Source organism: Natrix helvetica (assembly GCF_964273705.1).
Source record: "Natrix helvetica genome assembly, chromosome: 6".
NCBI lineage: Eukaryota > Metazoa > Chordata > Lepidosauria > Squamata > Natricidae > Natrix > Natrix helvetica.
In genome coordinates, this window is record NC_138553.1 from 2127014 (window position 1) to 2144532 (window position 17519).

General features: G+C 46.7%; 1 protein-coding gene across 5 annotated transcripts in view; it reads left to right on the forward strand.

Moving 5' to 3' along the window:
- Positions 1-16037, forward strand: part of IRF5 (interferon regulatory factor 5) — a 35988-nt gene extending 19951 nt beyond the window's left edge. For all 5 annotated transcript variants that reach the window (XM_081958058.1, XM_081958057.1, XM_081958059.1 and 2 more), the window contains exons 2-9: positions 2567-2773; positions 3956-4145; positions 7626-7672; positions 9160-9193; positions 9995-10324; positions 11566-11955; positions 13156-13274; positions 14214-16037. In XM_081958058.1, the coding sequence (XP_081814184.1) occupies positions 2600-2773; positions 3956-4145; positions 7626-7672; positions 9160-9193; positions 9995-10324; positions 11566-11955; positions 13156-13274; positions 14214-14435 (1506 nt within the window). In that variant the 5' untranslated portion in view covers positions 2567-2599 and the 3' untranslated portion in view covers positions 14436-16037. The remainder of the gene's footprint in view (positions 1-2566; positions 2774-3955; positions 4146-7625; positions 7673-9159; positions 9194-9994; positions 10325-11565; positions 11956-13155; positions 13275-14213) is intronic.
- Positions 16038-17519: the final 1482 nt, after the last annotated feature.

Sequence of the window (17519 nt, forward strand, 5' to 3'; positions counted from 1 at the left end):
ACAGCTGGCCACCAGAAATTGTGGGTACTTCAACACTGGAGGTTTTTAAGAAGAGACTGGACAACCATTTCTCTGAAATGGTATGGGGGTGGGGGTGGGGTTTGAACTAGAAGACCCCCGAGATCCTCTCCAACTCTGTTCTTCTGTTCTTCCATTATTCTGTAGTTCAAGCCTTGGAAAGAAATAATAACTAATTAAGGAGAAAACCAATCTAGAATGAAGGAGGAATTTACCAACAGTGACAAAATTTAATCAGCGGAACAACTTGCCACCAGAGGTTGTGGGTCCTCCAACTCCGGAGGTTTTCAAGAAGAGATTAGACACCCATTTGCCTGGAATGGTACAGGGTCTCCTGCTCGGGCGGGGGGTTGGACTAGAAGACCTCCAAGGTCCCTTCCAACCCTTACGATTCTATGTTCTACTTAGCAGAATTTAAGGAGAAATTTCCTGACAGTGAGAACAATTAGCCAGTGGAACGGCTTGCCACCAGAAGTTGTGGGAGCTCCATCCCTGGAGGTTTTCAAGACCTGACAACCATTTGTATGTAATTGTATAGGGTCCCCTGCTTGAGCAGGGGGTTGGACTAGAAGACCTCTAAGGTCCCTCCCAGCTCTATTCTTCTATGTTCAATCCAACACATACAAAGTTGGTGAGCTGCACAGGTTGGTTACCTGTCGATTTGGGAGTGTGGTGAAAGAGGGGACGGGGCAACCGAGCACCCAAAGAAACCCTTGGCAGAGGCACCTTTGGCCGAAGGAGGCCACCAGAGTCACCGCTCTCTCCTTCTCAGCTGGCTGTGGCTGCGATGGAGCGGTTGAAAGGCTGGCCTGCCCCACTGCCTCGTGGGTGGCGTGGTCACACCCGTGGAACCAGAATCGGAGGCGTTGCAACATCCAGGGTGATCCGTCATCGCCACATTAAAGAAAATGGGCGGATGCTGTCATGTATTTATCTCTCTGTCCAACGTCAACAGCCGCCCATCTCAGCAGTCACTCTGGTCTGCATCCAGCTGTGAAGAAAAACTATATATATATATATATATGGGCATACCAGGGGTTGAAACACAAATACATACCTATTTCCCTGGCTCAACTGATAAGGAACAGAGCCCGTGGCTTAGTGGCTAAGACTCCTGCCTAAGATATAATACAGCCCAGGTTCAAATCCCAGTAAGGGTATGGCTAGCTGATGAGAGCTAATTAGCTCGAAATAGATCTATACTAGTCTCCCTTTATTTATTTATCAGTACAAATACAACACAAATATAAAAAGGCAACATTAAAAATAAAAATATGGTTTTCTGCCTGCATGGTCTTCTGTGATGAGCCGAAGGACAGAAAGAGGGAGTGTGACCTTCCTCCCATATTTAGGCATACCAAGGGTTGTAACACAAATATATATAAATAAATGTATATATAATGGCTTCTATGGTACTGCCATAAAATGGCTTCTACTGTACTACTGGAAAATGGCTCCTACAGTACTGCCATAAAATGGCTTCTACCATACGTAAATCCTCCATGGGTTGAGAAGGAAGGAAACAGGAATAAATAAAAAACTCCCAAGTCCCCAAGAAATTCAGTTACACTTTGTCTATGTATCTATCTATAAACGGCTCTGTATGTGTTTGTGTGTGTGTGTTCCAGCATAACTCTGGAAGGCCTTGAGCAATTTCAACAAAACTTAGCACAGAGATGACTTACCCTCTGGAGAAAAATACTGTGGGGGTAAGACACCCCTCAGGTTGTGCGTTCTGTTAAGATACAGCCTGTTGTGACTTAAAATGGCTTCTGCTGTACTGCCGTAAAACAGCTTCTATGGTACAGCGCAGTGGAGTTGCCATGGTAACAGCTTCACAGTACTCCACAAGGGGGCTCCCTCTGATAAGGGGGGAAATCCAACGTTTGGTCCGGACATTTTCAACAAAATCAGGGCTTTTCCTGTCTAATACAAAATTAGGATAAATAAATATGTGCCGTTGGAAACCATAAGGCGATACTTGGGTAATAAGAGTCCTTCGTTGCCACATTTCCTATCCAAGAACCCAAGATAAAAGAGTTTGCAGGACTGGAAAACAAGACGAAGCGCTGGATGAAAAGTTGGATATATATTTTTTTTCTGAATTATGATTGTTGGTTTATCTATCAAACTTCTTGAAATGCTCGCTCTTCGGTGGCTCTGTTGAGGGGGGGGCATCGTTGCTTCTAGCTGGGTGGGTCTGCTTTTGATAGGAGAGACTTCTGGGAGGGGCAGGGAGGGGTGGGCATGGCCAGCCAGTCCTTGCGTCTACCAGTTCGGGTGTAAAATTAGCATCTGGTTTGCCCCAGCCGGTCCAAAGTGGCTGAATCCCACCTGTGGTTGAGGTTTTCCTGGGTCCCGATGGATGGAGGCTTCCCCACACCAGCCCCTTCAAATCTCATCCGTCGGGGGGGGGGGGCAGCTGGACTGTAGCCTCTGAGCCCTTCAGGACCGCCCCTGGAAGGTCTTCCTCGGAAAAACGCTATTTGCTGGTTCCAGATTTGGGTTCCAGCTCCTGATCTCTTCTCCGCTTCTCCTTCCCGGCCAGGACCTTCGACGGGGGAGGGGGGGTGTCTGAACCATGAACCCCCACCCACGGCGCATCCGCCTGAAGCCCTGGCTGGTGGCCCAGGTGAACAGCAGCCTGTACCCCGGTCTGCGCTGGGTAGATCCGGAGCAGAAGAGGTTTTGCATCCCCTGGCGCCATGCCACACGTCACATGCCCTGCCAGGATGACGAGAACACGATCTTCAAGGTGACCGGGAAGTGGGGGAGGATGGGCTGTGGGATCCAAGCTGCCTGGTCAGAAAACATTTGGGGGTAGCATGGAAGGAGGTTACTGATAAAGGAAAAAAAAACTCCACAGTGGCAACATGAAGGGCAGCTGGCCAGTAAATACTGCATTCAGTTGCCCAGACTTCACCCCGCAAGGGATTTGGGGGTCATTAAAAGATGATGATGATAGAAGGAAGTTGCTAAGGTTTAGGGTGGACTACCTCGGTCATCCTTGGTGAAGAAGGGAGTCCGAAAATAAGAGAATCAACATTTTCATTACATTTTAGCCTGGCCAATAAAAACAACAAAAATACCACTCGAGTTACAACCAGGATTGAGCAAGATTTATGTTGTTAAGTGAAACATTTGTTAAGTGAGTTTGTTCCATTTTGCGATGTTCCTTGCCACTGTTGTTAAGTGAATCATTGCATTTGTTAAGTTAGTAACGTAGTCGTTAAGCAAGGGGCTGTATCGTAAATAGGAAAATAATTATCGTGGTGAGCAAACTTCAAAAATAAGTCACTTTTTACAGGCGGTCCTCGATTTAACGACCGCCGTCGAACCCAAAATTTCTATTGTTAAGAAGACAGAGGTTAAGTGAGTTCGGCCCCATTTTCCAAGATTTCTGGCCACCATTGTTAAGTGAATCACTGCAGTTGTTAAGTTACTAACACAGTCGTTAAGTGAATCCGGCTTCCCCCGTTGACTCTGCTGGTCAGAAGTTCGCAAAAGGAGATCACATGACCACGAGACACTGTAACCGTCATAAATATGAGTCAGTTGCCAAGTGTTCAAATGTTGATCACATGACCGTGAGGATACTACAGCAGTCATAAGTGTGAAACATGTGATCATAAGTCACATTTTTGGTGCAGTTGTATCTAAATTAAACAAGTGGTTGTAAGTCAATAATACTACCTATACTTCTTACAAGCCTGTGCCTGTACTACTTACTAACGAATGGTTGTAAGTTGTACTCGTTTTATTGTAAGCCGAGAACTCTCTAATTCAAAAGAGAAACAGAATCACCCCAGGAGGGCAAAAAAAGCAGTGGGAACCAGAGGGAGTTCGACTTCCTACTGGCTTCCCCAGTGGCTTTGCTTTGGGGAAGCCAGCTGGAAGCATCAGAAACCTCACACTCTTTTCTTTCTCGCATGGACAGGCCTGGGCCAAAGAAACGGGCAAATACAACGAGGGCGTGGACGAGCCGGATCCGGCAAAATGGAAGGCCAACCTGCGTTGCGCCCTCAACAAAAGCCGGGAGTTCAGTCTCATCTACGACGGGACCAAAGACACGCCGATGCAGCCCTACAAGATTTACGAGGTCTGCGACGCTCCCCTGCCCAACGGAGGTACCACTGCTTTTTCCCCTAACCGGTGAAGTCGCGTGGGGCCCCATGGATTCTACGTTGCCCCACCACAAGTGTTCCCCTCCTCCCACATACTCGAGAAATGGCAGATGCCTGCATGGAAGTTATGCTCATATACCCTCCCACTCTTTTCCTTTCCTTTCCTTTCCTTTTTTCTCCTTCTCTTCCTCTCCTCCTCTTCCTCCTTTCTCTCTTCCTTCCAACTTTCCAGCCTTTTTTCTTTCCTTCCTTCCTTCCTCCCTCCCTCCCTTCTCTTCTCCTTTCCTTTGTTCTCTCCCGTCTCTCCCCTCCCCCTTTTCTTTCTGTCCTCCCTCCCTTCTCTCTTCCATACTCCCTCCTTCTCCCTCCTTCTTTTCCTTCTCTCGGAGCTCCCTTCCTATTTTCTCCTCTCTTCCTTCCCTCTCCTCCTCCTCTGCTCTCTGTCTTCCTCCTTCCCAGCCCTTTTTATTCCTTCCTTCCACCCTCCCTCCCTCTTTTCCTTCTCTCTTTCCTCTCTATTTTATCCTTCCTTCCTTCCTTCTCCCATTTCTTTTCCTTTTTCTGTCTTTCTTCCTCATTCCCAGGCCTCTTCCTTCCTTCCTTCCTTCCTTCCTTCCTTCCTTCCTTCCTTCCTTCCTTCCTTCCTTTGCTTCCTTCCTTCCTTCCTTCCTTCCTTCCTTTGCTTCCTTTCTTGCCTTCCTTCCTTCTCTTCCTTTCCTTCCTTCCTTCCTTTCTCCTCCCCCTCCCCCTCCCCCCTTTCCCTCATTATTGTCTCCTCAGACAAGTTGGGCAGGTTCTGGGAGAGGTATAAAACCTGTCAATCCTGATAGGTTGAGGGCATTCTTCTTCTCCCTCTCATTCCTCCTTTTTTAAAAAAAACACACACCAGATCTATCCAACCTCCCTGGAAAAAGGAGCAGGCTGATATCCTTACCGGCTGCTCGGCCTCCCCCCCCCCCCCCGCCAGCATTTCACAAATGAAAAGAGACCAAAATCCCACCCTGGGATTCCCTCCCCGTCTAATTCATTTCTTCCCTCCAATTTTTCCTTTCCCTGGATTGGAAAGAAGCAGCATTTTATCCACAGCAGAATTGAAGGGTCAGTCCAGCATGTAGTCCTCGACTTAACGATTTCTCCTTCATTCCAGGTTGCTTCTCCCCCTGGTTAGTTTCCTTCTGTTGCTTCTTGTCCTGCCTTTGGGTGCTTCAGAAAATAAATTAACCCCCTCTTCTTTAGGGAAGCCCCTCAAATATTGGAAGACTGCTGTCATGTCCCCCCCTAGTCCTTCTTTTCCCTAGACCGGCAAACTCAAATCCTTCAGCCATTCTTCCTATATTTTAGTCTCCAGGCCTTGAATCAGTTGCTCTTCTCTGCACTTTTTCCAAAGTCTCAACATCTTTTTTGAAATGTGACCAAAACTGGATGCAGTATTCCAGCTGTGGCCTTAGTAAGGCTTTATAAAGACCACCTGATTTTGATTCTGTGCCTCTGCTTATGCAACCAGATTGTTGTTGTTGTTGTTGTTGTTGTTGTTGTTGTTGTTGTTGTTAGTTTATACAACCAAATGATCCTTGGCTCCATTTGTTGAAAAAGATATAATTTATTAGAGATCTAGTGTACTGAAATATCACAAAGCCAGAACTGAAATATCACATGCCCAAATCCCTAACTTCTACATTCCCCTTCCTTACTGTTAAGGTGACCAACTTTTTTACAATGAAAAGGAGGACAAATAAATTGGAAAAAATATATCGTAAATAAAAGAAATATTTTATTCATTGCAACAATAATACACTAAAATATGATATATGCATAATGAAAACATTTGCAACGTTTTATATTGGAATTATGCTTACATGCCTGTTAATTATTATTTAAATGAGTACTTTTCTATTGAATTAATATTTTTGGTCAATGTATCATCTTCTAACAATATATTGGAAATATCTGAACAAGAAATATCCTTCATATTGAATTTTACGGCAAGTGCTGTAGCTAGAGTATCAACATCAGTGACGTGCGGTGAGGTTTATGGCTGGTGAGGCTGGTGATGTCATCAGTGCGAGTTGTGGTCCCCTTCATGTTGACTCAGGAAGGCCCGGAATGGGACCACGTGTGCAGGAGGCTGAAGCTGCCTCAGCCTCCTGCACACATGGTCCCATTCCCCTCCTTCCTGACTCCTGAGTCAACATGAAGGGGACCACGGAGTGCACTCCGTGGGACTGTGGCTCATGCTCCGTGGTCCCCTTCATGTTGACTCAGGAAGCTGGAAATGGGACCACGTGTGCAGGAGGGAGGCTGAGGCTAGAGGAGCCTCCTGCACACGTGGTCCCATTCCCGGACCATGTGTGCAGAAGGCTCCTCAGCGTCTTTTCCCTTTTCCCTTTTTTTATTTTCATGATGAGAGCGGTGAGGCTCTGCCTCCCCTGCCTCCCCTGACCGCACGTCCCTGATCAACATTCAATCTCGATTTCTCACTTGTCGAAAAATCATTGGCAATTGAAAAAAACTCTTTCAATTGCTGCATTAGTTCCAAGGCAGCACAACGTAAATTGAACAAGTATAAATAAATGTTCACATGGAATATGTTCATTTTTGAAATGGCTGAAAATATCCACCCATCTTTTATCAATTTCAACATGTTGATTTTCCCATTGTATTAATTTTTCAGAATTTAAATATACATTCAGTCTTCTAATTTCTTCAAAGAGACAATTGTCGTCTATTTTAATGTCTAGCATTTCTTTAGATAAATATTCAACACAAGATTCAATATCTGTTCAATATACTTGTGATGAAGTAAAAAAAACACTATTAAAAACTGTTTAATAAAATATGTCACATAACGCGCAACAGATTAGCCTTCAAATATCGAAAAGGAGGACATGTAGGAGGACACTTTTCAAGGGAGGACAGAACTTACAAAAGAAGGACTGTCCTCCCTAAAGGAGGACGGTTGGTCACCTTATTACTGTCTACCCTTGGCTCCATTGGTTGAGAAAGATATAGCTTATTAAAGATCTAGCGTACTACAGTATTGCAAAGCCAGGACTGAGAATCGCACGCCTAAATCCCCAATTTATACATTTCCCTTCCTTAACTTTCTCTCGTTGTCCACTCCGGTGTAACTAATCGTGTTCGGGCAAGGTCTTTCCATAACTGTCAGTCCAAGCTTGCAGTTTGGTGTGCGGCCCCCTCCTTCCCCCAGCTAGGTGGCCTTGAGGTAGCATCTCGAGGAGATCACAGCACTTACTTTCATTTCCCCAAGCATTTCCCTCTTCCTTCCCCCTCCCAGAGTCTGTCACCGCATAGCAGTGAAGCCCAGGCAGGCCTAAGGGAGCAGTTGACAGGGAGACCACGTGGGGAAGCCCCCCAGTCCTTGTCCTTAATGTTTGTGGGGAGCCCTTGGCTCAAGAGACAACAGGGTACCTGCAACTCTTACAACAATTGTACCCTTTGTAACTCTCTGCTTTTAACCTCCAGAGAGCTTTGCTGGAGAAGAGCCCGCGGGATGTGAAGAAGAGGAAGAGGTGAGATCTTAAGGTCTTCCTAGCCTTCTTGGGTGCAGATCTATGGGGAGGGGGTTTGCTCTCCATAGCACAAGTATGGAGACTGGCGGGTGGGACCATCTGTGCTGGGCTAGGCTGATTTCATGAGAGACAAGAATCTGCTGTTACACTTCTGCCTCTCGATTCGGCTATATTTGGCACTCAGCAAACCACAGAATTCGGTGTTCTGAACAGCTGCATTTGAAACCACCTTCAAGCCAGCATGCTTCCAGTCCACCTCTGTTGCTGGGATTGAATTTCATGTGACGTGATCTGGGTTTAGGGCTTTTGTTTAGCATTATATTTTTACAGAACCCCCCCCCCCCCGAGTCTCTCTGTGGGGGAGACAAGCGGTTCCAAAATGAGAGAGAGAGAGTTTAGATAGATAGTTTAGAGACACAGACAGTGAGAGAGAGATGATAAATAGATAGGCTGGATAAATAGAATAAATATGATGATGATTATATACAGAGATAGATGATAGATAGATAGATAGATAGATAGATAGATAGATAGATAGATAGATAGATAGATAGATAGATAGATAGATGATAGATAGATAGATAGATGATAGATAGACGATAGATAGATAGATAGATGATAGATAGATAGATAGATAGATAGATAGATAGATAGATAGATAGATAGATAGATAGATGATAGATGGATAAATAGATAGATAGATGATGATAGATAGATAGATAGATAGATGATAGATAGATAGATAGATAGATAGATAGATAGATATAGATGGATAAATAGATAGATAGATGATGATAGATAGATAGATAGATAGATAGATAGATAGATGATAGATAGATAGATAGATAGATAGATATAGATAGATGATAGATGGATAGATGGATAGATAGAAAGATAGAATGGATAGAGAGATAGATTAGAGAGAGAGATTAGATATGGATGGATAGATAGATAGATAGATAGATAGATAGATAGATAGATAGATGATAGATAGATAGATAGATAGATAGATAGATGATAGATGATAGATAGAGATAGATGATAGATGGATAGATAGATAGATAGATAGATAGATAGATAGATAGATAGATAGATAGATAGATATAGATAGATGATAGATGGATAGATAGATAGATAGATAGATAGATAGATAGATAGATAGATAGATAGATAGATAGATAGATATAGATGGATAGATGGATGGATAGATAGATAGATAGATAGATAGATAGATAGATAGATAGATAGAATGGATAGAGAGATAGATTAGAGAGAGAGAGAGATTAGATATGGATGGATAGATAGATAGATAGATAGATAGATAGATGATAGATAGATAGATGATAGATAGATAGATAGATAGATAGATAGATAGATAGATAGATAGATAGATAAGCAAGGGAGGGAATGGAGGGAGGGAGGGAGGGAGGGAGAGAGATAATAGAATTGACTGTCTAGCTCATTAATTTTGCCCCCTTTAATTGCAGCTCCAGAAAATGATGCCCACCTTAAGGATTGCAGGTGGGTTCTTGGCAGTGCCCAGAAGAAGAAGGGGGGGGGGAGCCTGTTTCAGATCTTCCCTGTTTGGCAGGGACTCCAATTGCTTTCTAAAGAAGGCTCAGTTTCGTGTAGTGATTAAGGTGCTGTAGTGATTCACCAGGTGATGGTGAATTCTAGTCCCAACTTAAGCATGAAAGACAACTGGGTGACGTTGGCTCAATCTACCAGGAGACAGTGAGTTCTAGTTCCGCCTTAGCATGAAATCCGACCTTAGGCCAATCACCAGGAGATGGTGAGTTCTAGTCCTGCCTTACATGTGAAAACCAGTTAGGTGATTTCAGCCACTCCCTCTCTCTCAGCCAAACCCACATTACAGGGTTGTTGTGGGGGGAAACAGGAGGAGGAAAGAGACTTGTGTATGTTGAGGTGCTTGTACGGTAATAAAGGTGGGATAGAAATCACGCAGAAATGGGGGCTGCCTTCAGACGCCCTCCCCGCATGGAAACAACATCGAAGCAAACCTTCCATTTTGACCAAGTTCCTTGGTCGCTTCCTATAGAGTCCCCGTTCTGTTTGAATTCAGTGTTGGAATTTATTTCTATGCAACAACTACAGTAGTAGTCAGCACAAAAGATGGTGCTGTTTACAAGGTTGCATCTATGCTATATATACTTTATACTCCTTTGTTCTAAGGAGAGTTTCCTGCTTCCTGTTACAGTTAAATAGTTGAGCAGTAAAGCACATGGTGATTGTGCTCTTCGTTTGTTCTGTGGTGCTAGATAAATACATGAACGGAATTCCTAACAGGTTCTCTCGTTCCAGACCCATCGCACATCGCAGAGCCCTTGCCCCCCTACCCGTGGATCAAGCAAGAGACCCTCTACACCAACTCATGCGCCAATGGGACCTTCCCCCACTTGGCTCCTCCAGAAGTGGGGCCTGTAGCCTCTGCTCCAGCGCCCGTGGGGGCCTTCGCGGTAGGAGGGGAACCTCCAGTGCCCAATTTTGGCGACTCTGCAAGCCGGATGCCGCTGATGCCCGAGAGCGTAGCCATGCCAGGGACTCTGGAGCCCCTGTCCGAGGGGGGATGTCCCGCAGCCCCCATCGAGCAGTTCATTCCGAATTTATTGATCAGCCCCCACATGCTGCCACGTAAGCCTCTCTCTCTCTCTCTCTTTTATGGGGGTGCACCATGGGAATGGGGAGATAAGAGGGGCAGAGGGGTTCCCTGCTGGTTGACTTCACTTGATCCACTTCAGCTAAAGCTTTAGCAGTCATGTTTACACAGAATGCCTACATCGGCTAGCATTGCAGGTTGTCCTTGACTTACAAACCATTCGTTTAGTGACCGTTTGAAGTTACAGCACTGGAAAAAAGTGACACGACCATTTTTCACACTTACGACCGTTACAGCATCCCCATGGTCACATGATCAAAATTCGGATGCTTGGCAACTGGTTCACATTTATGACGGTTGCAACGTCCTGGGGTCACGCGATCCCCTTTTGCGACCTTCCGACAAGCAAAGTCAATGGGGGAAGCCGGATTCGCTTAACAACCGTTGTGCTAACTTAACCACCGAAGCGACTCACTTAATGGCTGTGTCGAGAAAGGTCGCCATATGGGGCAGCAAAAGTGACGTTAACAGCCTCACCTAGCAACAGAAATGTTGGGCTCAAAATTGTGGCCGTAAGTCGGGGCTACCTACCTGGGGATTACCTGTAATAGAAACATTGAAAACGGACCACAGAAAAAGACCCCAGGGCTCCATCAAGTAATTTTAGTTTTTAATTCATTCATTCCCTTCTTATTCTTAATTATTGTTTTAATTTTTGTCAGGCGATGGACCTGTGTTTATCCCGTGTACGTTTAAACTCCGTTACCGAGTTACTCGGTTTCTACTAACCTCAGATCCTTTCTGGGTGGCTTAACGTGTCCTATGAACCAACTAACTGTGGCTAGTGGCTGGGTCAATGTCCTATGAAAGACCCAGGAAATGGGTAATTCAGGAAATGGCAGAAGGTTCAGCAGGTTGTGTGAACCCACCACTCAATGAGGACTCAATTCCACTCAATGAGGACTCAATTCCACTCAATGAGGACTCAATTCCACTCAATGAGGACTCAATTCCACTCAATGAGGACTCAATTCCACTCAGTGAGGACTCAATTCCACTTAGTGAGAATGACCTGTACACTCTTGGTAGAGTTCCGTTTACACCATGGTGGTGGCCATCTTGCCTTTTTCCACTGTACCCTGCAGACTCCCCACACCCAAAGCCCTTTGAGATTTGGGGTCACTCCTCCCCGATGGCCCATCGGCGACCCTCCCACCCAATGCCCTGGTCCACCTGTGGCCTTTTGTGTCAACTCCTCCTCCTCTTCCTCCTTCAGTGACCGACCTGGAGATCAAATTCCAGTACCGCGGACGCCCGGTGGGAGCCCTGACCATCAGCAACCCGCATGGCTGCCGCCTCTTCCACAGCCACCTGGAGCCCACCCAGGAACAGGTGGAGCTCTTCGGGCCGGTGACTTTGGAGCAGGTCCGTTTCCCCAGCGCCGAGGCCGTCCCCAACGAAAAGCAGCGTTACTACACCCACCAGTTGCTGGACGTCCTGGACCGCGGTCTCATCCTGGAACTGCAAGGCCAGGACATTTATGCCATCCGGTTGTGCCAATGTAAAGTCTTCTGGACCGGCCCATGTGCCGGAGAGCTGGCCAGGCCCAATCCCATTGAACGCGAGAAGAAAGTCAAGCTTTTTAGCTTGGAGAGTTTCCTTAACGGTGAGATGTGGTTGTCAAGGTTCCAAATAGCATCCAAAATTAAATCAGAGTCCAAGGCAAAGTATTGCTCAAAGTTCCAATTCATGAAGAGTGCCATGTTGGCATCTCTGGGAAACCCCGAATCTGAAAGCTTCTCAGTTTCCCCCACCCAGTTGAAAGTTCAAGATCTTGCCCCCACACCCACAAGTCCATCCCATGGTCCAATCTCCCACTGCCATGCTGGCAGCTTCCACCCATCCAGTTCCGGTCAGGCTCAGAGGTGTAGAGAACAAAAGATGACCTTGGCTTTCTAGAAAGAATGTTGTTATGGCTACATAGCATCTAACTCCGTACAATCCCCCCTCCTATTTTCCCACAATAGAACATGCACAGCAGAATAATAGAAAGTGTGGCAGGCTAAAGATCCAAAAGAAAAGATGGCTGCAGGCCTGACAGGGGTCTTCAGCAGGGGTTGGGGGCTCCTGGGAAGAGGAGGATGGGCTTTGGAGTTTCACCCTCACTGCAGACAGCAGGGAGAGAGACTACTTGGCATAGTAGAACATCTGAGTGGTGGATGGATATTCTCCTTGAGGCAAACCGGATGGAGGAAATGTCAGGTTTGCGTTGAGAGGTTTTCAAGAATTGTAGACAGGACCATACCTTGTTAAAACAATTGAACCCTGGTGCCTTCAAGATGGGTGGACTTCAACTCCCAGAATCCCCCAGGCAGCGTGGATGGCTGAGGGATTCTGGGAGTTGAAGTCCACAGGTCTTAAATTTGCCCAATTTAGGGAGCCCTGATTCAGAAGCAGTATGTCTCAATCTTGGGAACTTTTAAGATCGGTGAACTTCAACTCCATGCTTTCAGACGGGAGGACTTCAACTCCCAGAATTCCCTGGCCAGCATGGAGGGCTGAGGAATTCTGGGCGTTGAAGTCCACAGGTCTTAAAAGTTGACAAGTTTAGAGAGAGGCAGGAGATTCGGATGAGCCCGCCAATTCCTCCCCCCCCCCTATAGAAATCCAATTTTAATCAACATTTGAATACGGAGAAAGAATAGCCGTTCTCGTTGATGGATTCATCAAAATTTCACATTGAGGAAATGCTCTGTTTTTTTTCCTTTTTCTGAATTTTCCTTCTGTTTTTCCCCCCGGGGGCTTCTGCTGCCTTCCGGCTAATGTCAAAAGTTGATTTTCCATTTTTATTTTTCCCTTCCTGCAGGACTCATCATGTTCCAGAAAGGCCAGAGCCCCACGCCTCCCCCCTACGAGATTTTCTTCTGCTTTGGGGAAGAGTGGCCCGACCAGAAACCCAAAGAGAAAAAGCTGATCACCGTCCAGGTGGGTACATTTTAGGACACCTGCCTAAAAATCAAACCTCTGATGGCACTTGGGAAGCTGATAATTACCGGCAGCCCTCAACTTGCGACCACAATTTGGTCGCTAAGTGAAACATCCATTAAGTGCATCTCGCCCCATTTTACAACCTGTCTTGCCACCATTGTTAAGCAAATCATTGCAGTGGTTACCTTAGGGATGTTGTTAAGTGAATCTGGCTTCCCCCATTGACTTTGCCGGTCCGAAGGTTGCAAAAGGGGAAAAATGTGACTGCGGCCGTCATAAATGTGAGTCAGTTGCCAAGCATCCACGGGGATGCTGCAACGGTCGCTAAGTGTGAAAAACAGTCTTAAGTCGCATTTTTTTCCAAGCTGTTGTAACTCTGAAATGTCACTAAATGAACTGTTGTAAGTCGAGAACTGCCTGTCATAGAGTTTAGCAAACGGCAACGGATGAACTGAGCTGTAATTCACAATCTTTTATAATCACATGCACGGGCCGAAAAAAGGCCTGACACACTCGAGGCCAAGGGTGTCATTTGCACACAGTTGTGTAGCCAGTTCACACAATCCTAGAGGTGCAAGTCTTCCGTTGGGGCCACTTAACACAACGCCTTTTGGGACTCGGTTCCTTTCAAGCAGGGGTGTCCAAACTTGGGAACTTTTAAGACTTGTGGACTTCAAATAAATTCAAATTCAATTCAATTCAACTCCCAGAATTCCTCAGCCCTCCATGCTAGCCAGGGAATTCTGGGAGTTGAAGTCCACAAGTCTTAAAGTTCCCAGGTTTGGACACCCCTGCTTTAAAGGGTTGGGACTTCAACTCCCAGAATCCTCCAGGCTTAAAAATTCCACCGGCCGGGTGGAATTCTGGGATTTGCAGTCCTTCCCTGGCTGAGAATGGCTGTTCTAAAACTACCGCTCTCCCTCTTTCTTCACACAGGTTGTCCCCGTCGCCGCCCGGCTCCTTTTAGAAATGTTCTCTGGAGAACTGTCGTGGTCGGCCGACAGTGTCCGCCTGCAGATTTCGCACCCGGATCTCAAAGACAAAATGGTTTTGCAATTCAAAGAACTGCACCAGCTCTGGCAAATGCAGCAAAACATGCAGGAGGCGGAGCCCAGCAGCTGGGAAATGCAGACCGGGGGCAACGGCATGCAGCAGTGAGATGCCAAGAGACACACACCCAAATCCAGTGGCATTCGGACGGCACCATGTCCACTGGGCATGCCAACTCCAGCAAGAGCTGTCCCAAACCGGGCTGGGCTCGTTAGCCCCACTGAGCCATTCCTGAGGATGGGGGTCTCCTGGCGCACCACAGCTCTGCTTGCTTCCGATGACCTCTGGAGAATGTTTTAAAGAAGCATCTGGGTACCCCAGAGGTCATTTAGAAGAGGTGGGCTGGCCAGCTGCAAGATAGAGAGATCGAAGCCCGGACGTCTCGTTTGGGGCATCTTGCATGAAATGGAAAACTTGAACTCTGAACCGAAGCGGGCTCGATTTAGAAAAAACGTGCTCTGTTTTGTGCCAGGATGGACGCATTAAAAAAAAAAAAAGAATTGAAATTTGGGGTGCTGGTGGTTTGTTGGTTTGAGCCCTGGAGAAGGAAAATCTTGCAGCTGACATAAGGACCCCCTCCCCATTTCTTCTGAGCCCCTCCACCATATTGAGGAGGAAACACAGAAGCCTCGCCTACTTCCACGTTCTGAAACGGAATTGTCACGCAAGAGGGAGAAGTTGGCATGGGGGCGTGGCAAGGCAGTACCCCACTTTGAAACTCCGAGAACCGGGATTAAAAATTGATTCAGGAACAGGCCAAAATCCCAGGAGTTTTTTTCCCCCCAAGAAACTTATTTAAGCTCCATCTTAAAAGGTGTGCCATAAAGTCTGGGACCCCTGAGGTCTTCTAGTCCAACCCCCTGCTGGAGCAGAGAGACCTTGCACTCTTCTGGACCATGGATTGTCTTCCAGGCCTGTCTTCCTGACCCATCCAAAGTTTTGAACTCTTTTGAGTGTGGGGTTGGTTATGCTGGTTAGAACACAGGTCAACCACAATTGTGCCCAACGTTTCCGCTGCTAAGCGAGACTGTTCTTAAGTGAGTCCTGCCTCATTTTGCGACCTGCCTTTCTTTCCCGTTATTCAAGGGACCGCTGCAACCGTTAAGCTGAGCAGCACCGGATGTAAAGTGAATCTGGTCCCCTCTCCCCCGTCTTTGCTGGTCCAAAGGTTGCAAAAGGGAAATCATGTGACACCCCCCCCTCAGGGACACTTGCAACCGTCGTAAGTTCGAGCCAGTTGCCAAGCAATATGAATTTTGACCACGCGTCCCTGGGGATGCAGCTGTGAGAAAATGGGTCACGTCGCTTTTCTCAGTGTCGTCGTAACTTTGAAGGGTCACTAAACAAATGATTGTAAGTCAAAGGCTGCCTGTGCTCTCCTCGGTGGGATGTTGTTAAGAGAAGCAAGGTAAATCTTATCAGCCCTTTTTCAACACGAGGGGTTTTAAGGGTTTTCATTCTTTAATTCTGACATGAAGAATCTCCGTGGCCCCTTCAGCCGGTGTCTCCCAAACTTGGAAAATCCCCCCCCTCCAAATGCAATAAAAGTGGTTTCATCTGAGCCCCTCCCCCCAAGCCCTTTCTCTGCACCCCAAATCCTCCTTGGGTTGAGAAGGAAGGAAACAGGAATAAATAAAAAACTCCCAAGTCCCCAAGAAATTCAGTTACACTTTATCTATGTATCTATCTATAAACGGCTCTGTATGTGTTTGTGTGTGTGTGTTTGTGTATTCCAGCATAACTCTGGAACGCCTTGAGCAGTTTCAACCAAACTTGATACACAGATGACTTACTCTCTGGAGAAAAAGCACTGGGGGGTAAGACACCCCTAACACCCCTTGGTGTGTGTGTTCTAAGATACAGCCTGTTGTGCCTTAAAATGGCTTCTACAATACTGTAAAATGGCTTCTACTGTACAGCGCAGTGGAGTTGCCATGGTAACGGCTTCAGAGTACTCCACAAGTGGGCTCCCTCTGGTAAGGAGGATAATCCAACATTAGAGATTAACGTTTGGTCCGGACATTTTCCCCTTATAAATGAATACCCGGGTGATGCCGTGTTATTGGCCAGTATTTGAATAAAACGCTCAATTCCCGAAGATTGGACATGTGTGCGTGCGTGTTGAAGGCTGATTCCTCTGGTTGTGGGATTCGGGGGCTGGTGCCGAGTGTGAAGCAGGCCAGGGATCTCGGAAAGGATTCCAAGACAGATTTTGGGAGGCCGATTCATTTGGAAAAACCAGGAACATTTGTGAATTTCAGGTAATCCTCAACTGGGAGTTGAAGCCCACAAGGCTTAAAAGTTCCAAGGTTGGGCACCCTTGGTCCAAGTACTCCTGCTTGAGCTGGGGGGTTGGACTAGAAGACCTCCAAGGACCCTTCCAACTCAGCTGTTCTGTTTCCAGCTTGGGGTAAGAGCCAAGTTGATGGATGTTGAATGGCTCTCCTTTCTCCTTCGTATTTCTGTCTTCGCTTCCTTGAAGCACAACAAGGACATTTTTTGAGGGTCGGGGCGGATGGAGCATAGGTACAAGTTCCCCTCGCACATGCGTGCTAGTCGTTCCTGACTCTAGGGGGCGGTGCTCCTCTCCGTTTCAAAGCCGAAGAGCCAGCGCTGTCCGAAGACGTCTCCGTGGTCATGTGGCTGGCATGACTAAATGCCGAAAGCGCATGGAAAGCTGTTCCCTTCCCACCAAAGGTGGCTCCTATTTTTTACCTGCTTTCGAACTGCTAAGTTGGCAGACGCTGGGACACGTCATGGGAGCTCACTCCATTACGCGGCTCTAGGGATTCGAACTGCCGACCTTTCTGATCGACAAGCTGAGCGTTTTAGCCACTGAGCCACCGTGTCCCTCCAGATGGAACAAAGCCAGCCCTTTGTCCCTGTGCCAGTTGTTTCTCCACATCTGCAGAGATTCTACCTGCAGGTCCTATCGGATGAGTAAGCCGATTACAGTTTTTTCCCAAAATAAACGAAGGGAGACCCAGAAAACCTTTGGGAGGTGGCTGTGTGCTTGTCTTTATTTCCCCAGGAACGGCATTTCTCATCTCACTTGAGGGTCCCTGCTTAAAGTGACTATTTTAATAGGATAATGTTTTGTAGCCCGGGGTTGAAATGTGGGGTGCTTGGGTGTTTTCTGGGCTTGGGGGGGGGGGGGGTTCCTTGCAGATGTTTCCTGACACTACTAGGGAA